General features: G+C 62.8%; 2 protein-coding genes across 2 annotated transcripts; both read left to right on the top strand.

The window, feature by feature from the left end:
* The first annotated feature begins 484 nt into the window (after positions 1-484).
* Positions 485-2,644, top strand: PPIL1 (peptidylprolyl isomerase like 1). The gene is made up of 4 exons (XM_034069812.1): positions 485-589; positions 1,148-1,302; positions 1,408-1,476; positions 2,376-2,644. Exons 1-4 carry the CDS (start codon positions 534-536, stop codon positions 2,594-2,596), a joined length of 501 nt encoding a protein of 166 aa, XP_033925703.1. The 5' UTR covers positions 485-533; the 3' UTR covers positions 2,597-2,644.
* A 1,900-nt stretch (positions 2,645-4,544) lies between these two features.
* Positions 4,545-12,279, top strand: LOC101870517 (copine-5-like). Its single transcript, XM_034069767.1, has 19 exons — positions 4,545-5,117; positions 5,191-5,237; positions 5,985-6,088; positions 6,626-6,665; positions 6,745-6,821; positions 7,326-7,385; positions 7,460-7,523; positions 7,691-7,794; positions 8,594-8,698; positions 9,481-9,522; positions 9,594-9,669; positions 9,833-9,886; positions 10,385-10,446; positions 10,539-10,585; positions 10,659-10,840; positions 10,915-11,042; positions 11,524-11,626; positions 12,010-12,067; positions 12,157-12,279. Exons 1-19 carry the CDS (start codon positions 4,988-4,990, stop codon positions 12,261-12,263), a joined length of 1,590 nt encoding a protein of 529 aa, XP_033925658.1. The 5' UTR covers positions 4,545-4,987; the 3' UTR covers positions 12,264-12,279.
* The last annotated feature ends 1,261 nt before the right edge of the window (positions 12,280-13,540 follow it).

Below are 13,540 nucleotides of genomic sequence, written 5' to 3'. Positions count from 1 at the left end.
ACCCCCCATTCCAGAGCATCCCATCCCACACCGAGGGGTCCCGGCCCCACATCCCTGATCCCAGCGCTTCCCGGACCCACACCCCCATCCCGGGAGGTCCCAGCCCCACACCGAGGGGTCCGAGCTCCGCAGCCCCATTCCAGCGCATCCCGTCCTCCATCGGGGGGTCCCTGCCCCACATCCATGGGTCCCATCCCCCCTCCCCTGCCCCACATCCATGGGTCCCATCCCCCCTCCCCCCCCGCTCCCCCCCCCGCTCCCCGCTCACCGCCCCCGGTTCCCGCTCTCCCGCACGCGCACCGAGGCGGGGAGGGGGCGTGGCCCGGTGGGAGGAGGGGGCGTGGTCAAGGGTAAGGGGCGTGGCCAGGCGGGGAGGAGGGGGCGTGGCCCCGTTCGAATTCCCCCCTCCATGCGTCACCAGAACCCTCCGCGCTGATTGGCTCTGCTCTCTGCGGACACGCCCCCTTCCAAACGCGCTCTCCCATTGGCCGAGGAAGGGGGCGTGTCCCCCGGAAGCGCGCGCTAGCGGCGGCATGGCCGCCGTCCCGCCTGACTCCTGGCAACCGCCCACCGTCTCCATGGAGACCACGTAAGGACACAGCCCCCACCGGTACCGGTACCGGTTACACCCGGTACAGCCGGTTCCGGTTCACCCTGTTACCGGTTACACCCGGTACAGCCGGTTCCGGTTCACCCTATTACCGGTTACACCCGGTACAGCCGGTTCCGGTTCACCCTGGTACCGGTTATACCCGGTACACCCGGTTCCGGATCACCCTGGTACCGGTTATACCCCGGTGCACCCGGTTCCTGTTCACCCTGGTACCGGTTATACCCCGGTACATCCCGGTTCCTGTTCACCCTGGTACCGGTTACACCCCAGTACACCCGGTACCGGTTATACCCTGGTACATCCCGGTTCCTGTTCACCCTGGTACCGGTTGTTCCCCGTTACACCCGGGTTCCTGTTCACCCCCATTCCGGTTCACCCTCCCCGGGTACCCGATGCCCCATTATCCCCATCCCATTTCCCCCCCCCCCCTTGTACCGGACATCCCCCGGTCCCCTTCCCCATTACCAAACAGTCCCATTACCCCCATCCCGGTTCGGCTGTGATCCCCATCCCATCCCATTCCCATTCCCGCAGGATGGGCCCGCTGGTGCTGGAGCTGTACTGGAAGCACGCGCCGCGCACGTGCCGGAACTTCGCGGAGCTCTGCCGACGAGGGTACTACAACGGCACCAAATTCCACCGCGTCATCAAGGACTTCATGGTGCAGGGGGGGGACCCCACCGGCACCGGTGAGCAGCCCTCCCCCCCCGGTCACCCCATCCCGGGGACCCCCCCCCCCCCCCCCTTCCGGATGCCACTGACCCCCCTGTTTCCATCCTCGTCCCCATTCCCAGGCCGTGGTGGTGCCTCCATCTATGGGAAGCACTTTGAGGATGAGCTGCACCCGGAGCTCAAGTTCACCGGTGAGTGGGGGGGGCACAATGGGACCTGTCCATAGGGTGATGTGACCCCTGTGTTTACCGTGACCCTGTCCATAGGGTGATGTGACCCCCGTGTTCACCATGACCCTGTCCATAGGGTGATGTGACCCCCGTGTTCACCATGACCCTGTCCATAGGGTGATGTGACCCCTGTGTTCACCATGACCTGTCCATAGGGTGATGTGACCCCCGTGTTCACCATGACCCTGTCCATAGGGTGATGTGACCCCCGTGTTCACCATGACCCTGTCCATAGGGTGATTTGACCCTCATGTTCACCGTGACCCCGTCCATAGGGTGATGTGATCCCCGTCCATAGGGTGATGTGACACCCAGACCTCATCCATGGCATGTCCCCCACAATGTCTCAAACTTGGCTATGGGGTGGCATGTCCCCTGTGTGCCCTAAGACCCCATGCATGGGGTGCTCTGTCTGCCATGAAACCAGGTCAACCCATCCCCAAGCCCCCAGACCATTAATTCTATCGCTCATCTATCCATCCATCCATCCATGCATCCATCCATCCATCCTTCCTTCCATCCATCCTCCATCCATATCATCCATCTTTCCATCCATCCATCCCTCCATCCATCCATCATCCACCCTTACATCCATCCATCATGCATACATCCATCATCCGTCCATCCATCCATCTATCCATCCTTCCACCCTTCCATGCATCCATCCATCATCTATCCATCCACCCATTATCCCTCCCTCCATCCACCATCCACCCTTCCATCCCTCCATCATGCATACATCCATCATCCATCCATCCATCATCCATCCATCCATCCATCATCCATCCATCCATCATCCATCCATCCACCCATTATCCCATCCACCCTCCACCTTCCATCCCTCCCTGTTTCCCCCCCAGGCGCCGGGATCCTGGCGATGGCCAACGCGGGGCCGGACACCAACGGGAGCCAGTTCTTCCTGACGCTGGCTCCGGCGCAGTGGCTGGATGGGAAGCACAGCATCTTTGGGCGGGTGAGCCAGGGCATGGCGGTGCTGGCGCGCCTCGCCATGGTGGACACCAATGCCCAGGACCGGCCCCTCGACGACGTCAAGGTCATCAAGGCTTTCCCATTGGGATAACGGGGGCTCCGGGTCCCTCCATGTGGAATAAAGGAGGTGGGAAGTGGAGGTGATGCCCCCGCACAGTGTGATGGGGTTTGGGGGTGGTCTCCGTGTCATTGTTGGGTGACACAGAACAAGGGGTGTCTGCTGGGGCTGGGATGTGGAGGAGCAAAGGGGGACATGGGGAGCGCAATGAATGGATGGAGGGATGGAGGATGGATGCATGGATGCAGGATGGATGGATGGATGCATGGATTATGGATGGAGGGATGGAGGATGGATGCAGGATGGATGGATGGATGCATGCATGGATTATGGATGGAGGGATGGATGGATGGATGCATACATGAACGATGGATGGATGCATGCATGGATGATGGATGGAGGGATGAATGCATGGATGCATACGTGAACGATGGATGGATGATGGGTGGAGGGATGAATGCATGGATGCATACATGCACAAGGGATGGATGATGGATGGAGAGATGGATGGACGGAGGGATGGATGGTGGAGGGATGGTTGGGAGGGATTCAGGATGGATGATGTATGCTCTGCATCCACCTACATATGCTGGGGAAGGGGCTTGGGTGGTTCCAGCCCCCCCTTGTGTCCCCCCCAAAGTGCCCTGGGACCTCCCCAATGTGATGGTTTGGGGGTGGCATGGGCAAGGTCACCAGGTCCTGACGGGGACCAAGGGGGTGTTGTGTGTCCCTCACACCGGGGGCATGGGGGGCAAAGGGGAACACAGAGACCCCAATGTCCCCCCCATGCTCTGGGGGTGGGGCCTTCAACCCCCACCATGTGTGGGACCCCCATCATGTTCCATAGGGGGTGGCAGCATCCCCCCAAAACTTCCCCCCCCCCATGAGTTCTTTGGGGCCCTTTGGTGTTTCTGTAGCACCTACAATAACCCTGGCCTGCAGCAGCACCCCCCAGCCAGTGTGCCCAGTGCTCCCAGTACAGCACTGGGGTGGGGCAGGAGGGCTACTGGGAGCTAATGGGGGGCTACTGGGGGGTCCTTGCTGCTACCAGGGGTCTACTGGGAGGTACTGGGGGTCTGCTGGGTGTTACTGGGAGCCAATGGGAGCCAATGGGAGGTACCGAGGGGGTGCTGGGAGCCAATGGGCGCTGGGGGGCGGTACCGAGGGGCTGGGGGGGGCTCTGGGGGTGCCGGTGCCCGGTGCCGGACGCGACGCTCGCCATGGCCGGGCTGGGGAGCCCCGAGCCCCGCACGCGTGTGGAGCTGACGGTGTCCTGCAGGTACGGGGGGAGTGGGAGCACTGGGAACACTGGGGTGTAATGGGGGGCACTGGGGTGCAGGGGGGGAACTGGGAGCACTGGGAACACTGGGGTGTAATGGGGGCACTGGGGTGCAATGGGGGCACTGGGATGTAATGGGGGGCACTGGGGTGCAGGGGGGAGCAGTGGTGTGCAGGGGGGGCACTGGGAGCACTGGGAACACTGGGGTGCAATGGGAGTGGGGGGTACTGGAGACACTGGGGTACAATGGGACCACTGGGGTGCAATGGGAGGCACTGGGAGCACTGGAAACACGAGTGCAATGGGGAACACTGGGGTGCAATGGGGGCACTGGGAACACGGTGCAATGGGGGGAGCGGGTGTACTGGGGACACAGATGCAATGGGGGGCACTGGGAGCACTGGGGTGCAATGGGGGCACTGGGGTGCAGTGAGGGGCACTGGGAGCACTGGGGTGCAATGGGGGGAGTGAGGGGTACTGGGGACACTGGGTCCTGTGGAGCACTCAGAGGTGGGGGCGCTGGGGGGGATGTGGGAGGCACTGGGAGAGGGGGTGGGAGCTCCGGGAAGCACTGGGAAGGAGGAGGGGGGCACTGGGGGCGCTGGGGACGGGGGGTGCATGGAGGGGGCTCCCCAGGGGCCGGGTTATGGGGTGTCCCTGGTCCCCGGCCCTGCTGGGTGCCCACAGCTGCCCCCAGTGGGACCGGAGCTGCTCCCAGCCCTTCCCAGTGGGACCGGAGCGGATCCCGGTGGTTGGATGCTGCAGTGGGGGGGGAGCAAGGAGCAGGGAACCCCCCAACGGCACCCCCAGCACACGGCGTACGCCTGACACAGGGTACCATGGTTATGATATGTGTCACCGTGGATGTGACACCCTGACACGTGTCACCATGGTTGTTACACCCCAACACATGTCACCATGGTTGTGACACCCTGAAACGTGTCACCATGGTTATGACACCCCGACACGTGTCACCATGGCTGTGACACCCTGACATGTGTCACCATGGTTATGACACCCTGACATGTGTCACCATGGTTATGACACCCTGAAACGTGTCACCATGGTTATGACACCCCGACACGTGTCACCATGGTTGTTACACCCCAACACATGTCACCGTGGTTGTGCACCCCTGACATGGGATGCATCCAGCTGGGACCCCCCAGCATGGACCCAGTACAAGACAGCGCTCCCAGCTCACAGCCGCTCTCTCCCGGTCCCATTCCCACAGGCAGCTCCTGGACAAGGACACCTTCTCCAAGTCAGACCCACGTGAGTGCTGGGGGGGTTGGGGGTGTTGGGGGTCATGGAGCCCCCCCCGACGCTCTGCTCCCCCCCCCCCCAGTCTGTGTCCTGTACATCCAGCGCCCTGGCAGCCGGCAGTGGTTGGAGGTGAGTTCCAGAGGGATGGATGAAGGATGGATGAAGGATGGATGGGATGGATGATGGGTAGTGGACAGCTGGCACAGCCAATCACATGTTGGGGTGCCAGCCAGCTGACCTATCATGAGCATGTTGAGGTCATGGCCAATCAGCATGTTGGGGTGCTGGCCAACCAGCCAATCAGCACGTTAGATGCCAACCTGTCAGCATGTTGGGGTGCCAGCCAGTTAACCCCTCACAATCAGCTTCCTGCGGTGCCAGCCAATCAGCTTGCTGGGGTGCCGCCATGCAGCCAATCAGCACACTGGGGATCATGTTGGGGTGCTGGGCAGCTGACCAATCAGCTGCCAGCGGGCAGGCAGGCAGCCAATGAGCTCCCGGAGGGGACACTCGGGGACACCCCGGGAGCCCAGGGCCCCCCCCGCTGCCTCCCGCCCCCCCCGCAGGCTGTAATTAAGCCTCTGGTTAATTGCGGCTCCGGTGCCGGTGGGCGGGGGGGGCAGGGCTGGGGACAATGGGGCAGCTGAGCCCGTCCTGCCCCTGCCGCACGTGGGCACAGCCCCATCCCATGTGTGCCCGAGGCTCCGTGTGCCCCCCCCGTGTCCACATGTCCCCGTGTCCTGTGTCCCCATGTCCTGTGTCCCTGTGTCCCCATGTCCTGTGTCCCCATGTCCCCATGTCCCCATGTCCCCATGTCCCCCATGTCCTGTGTCCCTGTGTCCACATGTCCCCATGTCCCCATGTCCCTGTCCCCAGTTCGGCCGCACTGAGGTCATCGACAATTCCCTGAATCCCGACTTCCTGCACAAGTTTGTCCTCGACTACTGCTTCGAGGAGAAGCAGAACCTGCGCTTCGACCTGTGAGTGCTCCCATCCCATCCCATCCCATCCCATCCCATCCCATCCCTTCCCATCCCATCCCATCCCATCCCATCACATCCCATCCCCATCCCATCCCATCCCATCCCATCCCCATCCCATCCCATCACATCCCATCCCATCCCATCCCCATCCCATCCCATCCCATCCCATCACATCCCATCCCATCCCCATCCCTATCCCCATCCTGTCCCCGTCTCATCGCATCTCATCCCATCAAAACCCATCTCCATCCCTGTCCCCATCCCATCCCCAGCCCTGTCCCCATCCCATCACATCCCATTCAATCCCTATCCCGTCCCATCCCCATCCATGTCCCCCATCCCCTCACATCCCATGCCATCAAAACCAATCTCCATCCCTGTCCCCATCCCATCCCCAGCCCTATCCCTATCCCAATCCCATCCCATCCCCTGCCCACATCCCCATCCCCACCCCCTTCCCATTCCATCCCAATCCCCATCTTCTCTCCATCCCCATCCCTGTCCCCGCTGCCATGGGCCCTGCTCTGTCCCCAGGTACGATGTGGACTCCAAGAGCCCCGACCTCTCCAAGCACGTGAGTGGGGTCCCGGCCCCGCTCCCCCATTCCCTATGGATGGGGCAGTCCCGGCCCCATTGATCCGGAGCCTCCTTAGGACTTCCTGGGCCAAACCTTCTGCACCCTGGGTGAGATCGTGGGCTCGGCCGGGGGCCGCCTCGAGAAGCCACTGACGTGAGCCCCCCCCCTTCCCATGGGGAACCCCTCACCCCATTCCCATGGGGATCCCCTCACCCCATTCCCATGGGGATCCCTTCACCCCCCTTCCCATGGGGATCCCCTCACCCCATTCCCATGGGGATCCCCTCACCCCATTCCCATGGGGAGCCCCTCACCCCATTCCCATGGGGATCCCCTCACCCCATTCCCATGGGGAACCCCTCACCCCATTCCCATGGGGATCCCTTCACCCCCATTCCCATGGGGAACCCCTCACCCCATTCCCATGGGGATCCCCTCACCCCATTCCCATGGGGAACCCCTCACCCCCATTCCCATGGGGATCCCTTCACCCCCATTCCCATGGGGAACCCCTCACCCCCATTCCCATGGGGATCCCTTCACCCCCATTCCCATGGGGAACCCCTCACCCCATTCCCATGGGGACTCCCTCACCCCCATTCCCATGGGGACCCCCTCACCCCATTCCCATGGGATTACCCTGGGGTGTCCCTACAGGATGGCTGCTGCCTCCGCCCATTCCCGGCGCAGGAAACCAGCTCCGGCTCTCTCCAATGGGTGAGTTTGGGGCTCTCCCAATGGGGGGGGGGGGGTCACTGTGTGTGTGACCCCCCCATTCCCTCCATTGGCAGCGGCATTCCCGGGAAGAGCTGCGGCACCATCATTGTCCTGGCTGAGGAGCTGGGGAACTGCCGGGTGAGAGCAGCACTGGGGACAATGGGGGGGCACTGGGGACAACGGGGGGACCCCCATTTGGGGGGTGCGGAGCCCCCTTAGTGAAGAAGAGGATGCTGAGGGCTGAGCTGTGCCATGGGGCCGGTGTCCCTCTGCCCCAATGCCCCCCCCCGTTGTTGCCCCCCCAGGACGTGGCCACTCTCCAGTTCTGTGCCAACAAACTGGACAAGAAGGATTTCTTTGGCAAATCTGACCCTTTCCTGGTGTTTTACCGGAGCAACGAGGACGGGACGTGAGGGACCCCCCCGGACACGGGGACCCCCCCAAACCCCATCCTGGGACCCCCCAAACCCCATCCTGGGAACCCCCAAACCCCATCCTGGGAACCCCCAAACCCCATCCCGGGTCCCCCAAACCCCAACCCGGGACCCCCAAACCCCATCCCGAGACCCCCCAAACCCCATCCCTGGACCCCCAAACCCCATCCCGGGACCCCCCAAACCCCATCCCGGGACCCCCAAACCCCATCCCGGGACCCCCCAAACCCCATCCCGGGACCCCCAAACCCCATCCTGGGAACCCCCAAACCCCATCCCGGGACCCCCCAAACCCCATCCCGAGACCCCCCAAACCCCATCCCGGGACCCCCCAAACCCCATCCCGGGACCCCCCAAACCCCATCCCTGGACCCCCAAACCCCATCCTGGGACCCCCAAACCCCATCCCGAGACCCCCCAAACCCCCTCCCAGGACCCCCCAAACCCCATCCCGGGACCCCCCAAACCCCATCCCAGGACCCCCCAAACCCCATCCCGGGACCCCCCAAACCCCAACCCGGGACCCCCCAAACCCCAACCCGGGACCCCCCAAACCCCATCCCGAGTCCCCCCAAACCCCATCCTGGGACCCCCAAACCCCATCCTGGGAACCCCCAAACTCCATCCCAGGACCCCCAAACCCACCCCATAACCCCCGGCTGCGCCCCCCCCACTGTCCCCATGGGCAGTTCAGGCTGGGGTTGCCCCGGGCCGGTCTATATGGGGCTGGGGGGGGTTGGTCCCCCCCATGGGGTGACCGCGGTGCCCCCCCAGGTTCACCATCTGCCACCGCACGGAGGTTGTGCGGCAGAGCCTGGCCCCAGTGTGGGCAGCATTCGACATCCCAGTGCAAGCGCTCTGCAATGGTGACCCCGAGCGGTGAGCGGCGCCCCATGGCACCCCATGGCACCCCATGGCACCCAATGGCACCCAATGGCGTCCAATGGCATCCAGTGGCACCCAATGGCACCTCAATGACAGCCAATGACAGCCAATGGCACCCCAATGTCACCCCAGTGACAGCCAGTGGTACCCAATGACAGCCAATGGCACCCCAATGGCACCCCAATGACAGCCAATGGCACCCAATGGCAGCCAGTGGCGCCCCAATGGCACCCCAAGACAACCAATAACAACCCAATGGCACCCAATGACATCCCGATGACAGCCAATGGCACTCAGTGACACCCCAATGACAGCCAATGACACCCCAATGACACCCCAATGGCACCCCAAGACATCCAGTGACAACCCAATGCCAGCCAATGACAGCCAATGGCCCTCTAATGACACATGATGGCATCCAGAGACCCCAGTGACACCCAACAGCACCCCAATGGTACCCAATGACACCCCAATATCTCCCCAATGACAACTTAATCACACCCAGTGACACCCAATGACACCCAATGACACCCCTGAGCCCCCCCTGAGCCCCCCCTGGGCTGTGGGTGTCATGGCCCCCCCACAGTGTCACCCTGGTGCTGGCTCAGCATCACCAGGTGTTGCCATGGCAATGGGGATGGAAAGAGCCTGAGGAAGAGGAAAAGGTCCCATGGGGGTGACAACGGAGCCCATGGGGGTGACAAAGGGGCCCATGGGGACCCCACTACCCCCATGGTGTGGGTCAGGGGCAGCGCTGTGACCCCCATGTCCCACAGGACCATCAAGGTGGAGGTGTACGACTGGGACCGCTCCGGCAGGTGAGGTCCTGGGGGTGCCAATGGGGGGACCCCCCCCGGCCCCAGCCCATGGCCCCCCCCTCACCCCATAGCCACGACTTCATCGGGGAGTTCACCACCAACTACCGTGAGCTGGCGCGGGGGGAGCACGGCCTCAACGTGTACGAGGTGAGGGGGCACCCATGGGTGCCATGGGGTACCTATGGGTGCCATGGAGTACCCATGGGTGCTGTGGTGCCCGTGCGGTACCTGTGGGTGTTACAGTCCCTTGGGGTCCCCCCTGCACCCCTGGGTGCTGCAGCTCCTCCTGTCTGTACCCCCCCCCCCCCAGGTGGTGAACCCCAAGAAGAAGCTGAAGAAGAAGAAGTACCTGAACTCAGGCACGGTGAGGAGGGGGTGACATGGACAGAGGGGGATGGTGACACAGGGGGATGGTGACACAAGGTGATGGTGACACAGGGGTGATGGTGACACAAGGTGATGGTGACACAGGGTTATGGTGGCACACGGTGATGGTGACACAGGGGTGATGGTGACATGAGGGTGATGGTGACAGTGACACAGGGTGATGGTGACACAAGGTGATGGTGATGGTGACACAGGGTTATGGTGACACAGGGTTATGGTGACACAAGGTGATGGTGACACAGGGTTATGGTGACACAGGGTTATGGTGGCACACGGTGATGGTGACACAGGGGTGATGGTGACATGAGGGTGATGGTGATGGTGACACAAGGTGATGGTGACATGAGGGTGATGGTGATGGTGACACAAGGTGATGGTGATGGTGACACAAGGTGATGGTGACACAAGGTGATGGTGATGGTGACACAAGGTGATGGTGCCATGAGGCTGATGGTGCTCACACCTCTCCCTGCAGGTGACACTTTTGTCCTTCTCGGTGGAGTCCGACCCCAGCTTCCTGGACTACATCAGGGGCGGGTGAGCCTGGGGTGGGGGGGCAGGACCCGACCCCATCCACACCCCATGGACCCCTGGGGCTTGCTCAGCCCCCATGGTCCCGATGCCCCCAGGACCCAGCTCAACTTCACCGTCGCCATTGACTTCACCGCATCCAACGGTGAGGGGGGGGCTGCGATTGGGGGGGTGTTAATGGGGTCCAGGACCCTTCTGACCCCCCCAAACCCCACCAGGGAACCCATCCCAACCCACATCCCTGCACTACCTGAGCCCCTACCAGCTCAATGCCTACACCATGGCCCTCAAGGCCGTGGGGGAGATCATCCAGGACTATGACAGTGATAAGATGTTCCCGGCACTGGGATTCGGTGCCAAGATCCCACCGGATGGACGCGTGTCCCATGAGTTCCCATTGGTGAGAGGCTCCGTCGGGAAGGGGGGATGGGGCCGGGATGCGGTGGGGTCACCGGGGGGGTCCCGGTGCTGCAGAATGGGGACGTGGAGAACCCGGCGTGCAGCGGCATCGAGGGGGTGCTGGAGGCCTATCACCGGAGCCTGCGCCGCGTCCAGCTCTATGGGCCAACCAACTTCGCCCCCGTCGTCAACCACGTGGCGCGGTATGGGATGGGGGGATATGGGTATGGGTATGGGGTTTGGGGTATGGGATGTGGGATGTGGGGTATGGGATATGGAGTATGGGGTATGGGGTGTGGGATATGGGGTATGTGATATGGGATATGGGGTAGGGGTTATGGGGTGTGGGATATGGGGTATGCGATATGGAGTATGGGCTATAAAATATGGGGTGTGGGATATGGGGTATGCGATATGGGGTATGGGGATGGGATACTGGATATGGGATGTGGGGTATGTGATATGGGATATGGGGTGTGGGGTATAGGGTGTGGGATATGTGGTATGGGGTTGTGGGGTGTGGGATATGGGACATGGGATATGGGGTATTGGGTAGGGGGTATTGTATCTAGAATATGCAGTATGGGCTATGGTACATGGGTATGGGGTACAGGCTATGGGCTGTGGGTACAGGATGGGGTCCGGGTGTTGTGTCCCTCCTGGCCCCTGACCGGTTGCTCCCAGCATGGCGGCCACGGTGCTTGATGGTTCCCAGTACTTCGTGCTCCTCATCATCACCGACGGTGTCATCTCGGACATGGCACAGACCAAGGAGGCCATTGTCAATGTGAGGGGCTCGGGGTGACCCCCGGGGGGGGGTGAACCGGGTGCTGATGGTCCCATGGGATGAGCATCGTGGCCAAGGCTTGGGGTGCCCATCATGGTTCCGGGATGCCCATCATGGTCCTGGGATACCCATCATGATCCCAGGATACCCATCATGATCCCAGTATGCCCATCATGGTCCTGGGATACACATCATGGTCCTGGGATACCCATCACGGTTCTGGGATACCCATCACGATCCCAGGATGCCCATCATGATCCCGGCCACAGGAATCCCATCCCCATCCCCCCCCCCGGGTGATGAAGCCGATGCTGCCCCCAATGGGGGGGCTGGTGCTGCAGGTGGGGGGGCTCTGAGCTCAGTGTGGGTCCCCCCCCCCCCAGGCCGCCGCGCTCCCCATGTCCATCATCATCGTGGGGGTCGGCCAGGCCGAGTTCGATGGTGAGTGTGGGGGGGGCCAACAGGGCCCGTGTGTGGTTATGGGGGAGGTGAATGGGGTCCCACCTGGGGTGACCCCCCCCCCATTGCAGCCATGGTGGAGCTGGATGGGGACGACATCCGCGTGTCCTCCCGCGGGCGGGTGGCCGAGAGGGACATCGTGCAGGTACCGACCCCTGCCCCACATCAGCCCCATTGATACCGGGTGATATGGGGGGCACTGGGACATGGGGGGGCAGTGGGATTACAGGGTATGATGGGATATGGGGGGCACTGGGACATGGGGGGGCAGTGGGATTACAGGGTATGATGGGATATGGGGGGCACTGGGACATGGGGGGGCACTGGGATTACAGGGTATGATGGGATATGGGGGGCACTGGGACATGGGGGGGAGCACTTACAGGGTGCGTTGAGACATGGGGGACACTCAGTGGGAGGCACTCAATGGGGAGCACTCAATGGGGGAGCACCCAATGGGGGTGTCACTGGGGGGTCACCCCCTGTGTCCCCCCCCAGTTTGTGCCGTTCCGGGATCACGTGACCGCGGGGGGGGGCGCAGTGCTCTCCATGGCGCGCCTGGCGCGGGCAGTGCTGGCTGAGGTCCCCCCCCAGCTGCTCTCATACATGAAGGCCAAAGGCATCAGCCCCGGCCCCCCCCCCCCCCCGCAGTGACCCCTGACCCCCCCAACCAGTGACCCCCCCCCAATGGGACCCCCAAGTGTGGGGTCCCCTCTGGTGACATCCAGAGCACCCCCGGGGGTGACAGATGGCGCCACCCCCCCCAAACCCCATAGACACCCCCAAGCCCCATAGACACCCCCAAGCCCCATAGACACCCAGAGCCCCATGGACAGCCCCTAGCCCCATAGACACTCGCAAACCCCATAGACACCCCTCCAGCCCCATGGACACACCCCCAGCCTCATAGACACCCCAAACCCCATAGACACCCCCAAGCCTCATAGACACCCTCAGCCTCATGGACACCCCCCCAGCCCCATAGACACCCCAAACCCCATAGACACCCCTCCAGCCCCATGGACACACCCCCAGCCCCATAGACACCCCCAAACCCCATAGCCCCCCCCCAGCCCCATACCCATCCCCTTCTCTGTGCCCCCCCCGTGTTTGTGTCTGTATTGAGTTGCCTTAAACTGGAATAAATGAACAGTGTTTTTAATGCCTGCCCCCCCCCGGGCCCTGCACTGAGGGTCACCCCCCCCATATCCCCCCCATATCCTCCCCCCCCAAGTATAGGGCAGGGCCCAGGCTCTGCTTTGATTTCCAATACCCCAAATATACAGACACAGCCCCATGGGTCCAGCTTTACCTGGGGGGGGGGGGGGGGGGGGGGGGGGGGCATGTGTCCCCCCCACACCTGGGGGGCACACAGGGCTCTATGGCTTTGACTTAGGGCTGGCAGCCCCGTGTTGAAGCACATGCAAAAGGTGCCGCCCCCCCCCCCCCAAAACC

The sequence above is a fragment of the Melopsittacus undulatus genome, chromosome 16 (assembly GCF_012275295.1).
Source record: "Melopsittacus undulatus isolate bMelUnd1 chromosome 16, bMelUnd1.mat.Z, whole genome shotgun sequence".
Lineage (NCBI taxonomy): Eukaryota > Metazoa > Chordata > Aves > Psittaciformes > Psittaculidae > Melopsittacus > Melopsittacus undulatus.
This window is presented reverse-complemented; position numbering and strand designations above follow the sequence as displayed.

What these genes read in the sequence shown, in the direction of transcription:
- LOC101870517 (XM_034069767.1), top strand. Translation starts at nt 4,988, where the DNA reads ATGCATCCAGCTGGGACCCCCCAGCATGGACCCAGTACAAGACAGCGC. An exon ending in GCTCCGGCTCTCTCCAATGG is followed by an intron (nt 7,386 to 7,459) that starts GTGAGTTTGGGG and finishes CTCCATTGGCAG; the next exon opens with CGGCATTCCCGGGAAGAGCT. An exon ending in TGACTTCACCGCATCCAACG is followed by an intron (nt 10,586 to 10,658) that starts GTGAGGGGGGGG and finishes AAACCCCACCAG; the next exon opens with GGAACCCATCCCAACCCACA.
- PPIL1 (XM_034069812.1), top strand. Translation starts at nt 534, where the DNA reads ATGGCCGCCGTCCCGCCTGACTCCTGGCAACCGCCCACCGTCTCCATG. An exon ending in GGGGGACCCCACCGGCACCG is followed by an intron (nt 1,303 to 1,407) that starts GTGAGCAGCCCT and finishes CCCCATTCCCAG; the next exon opens with GCCGTGGTGGTGCCTCCATC. An exon ending in CCCGGAGCTCAAGTTCACCG is followed by an intron (nt 1,477 to 2,375) that starts GTGAGTGGGGGG and finishes TTTCCCCCCCAG; the next exon opens with GCGCCGGGATCCTGGCGATG.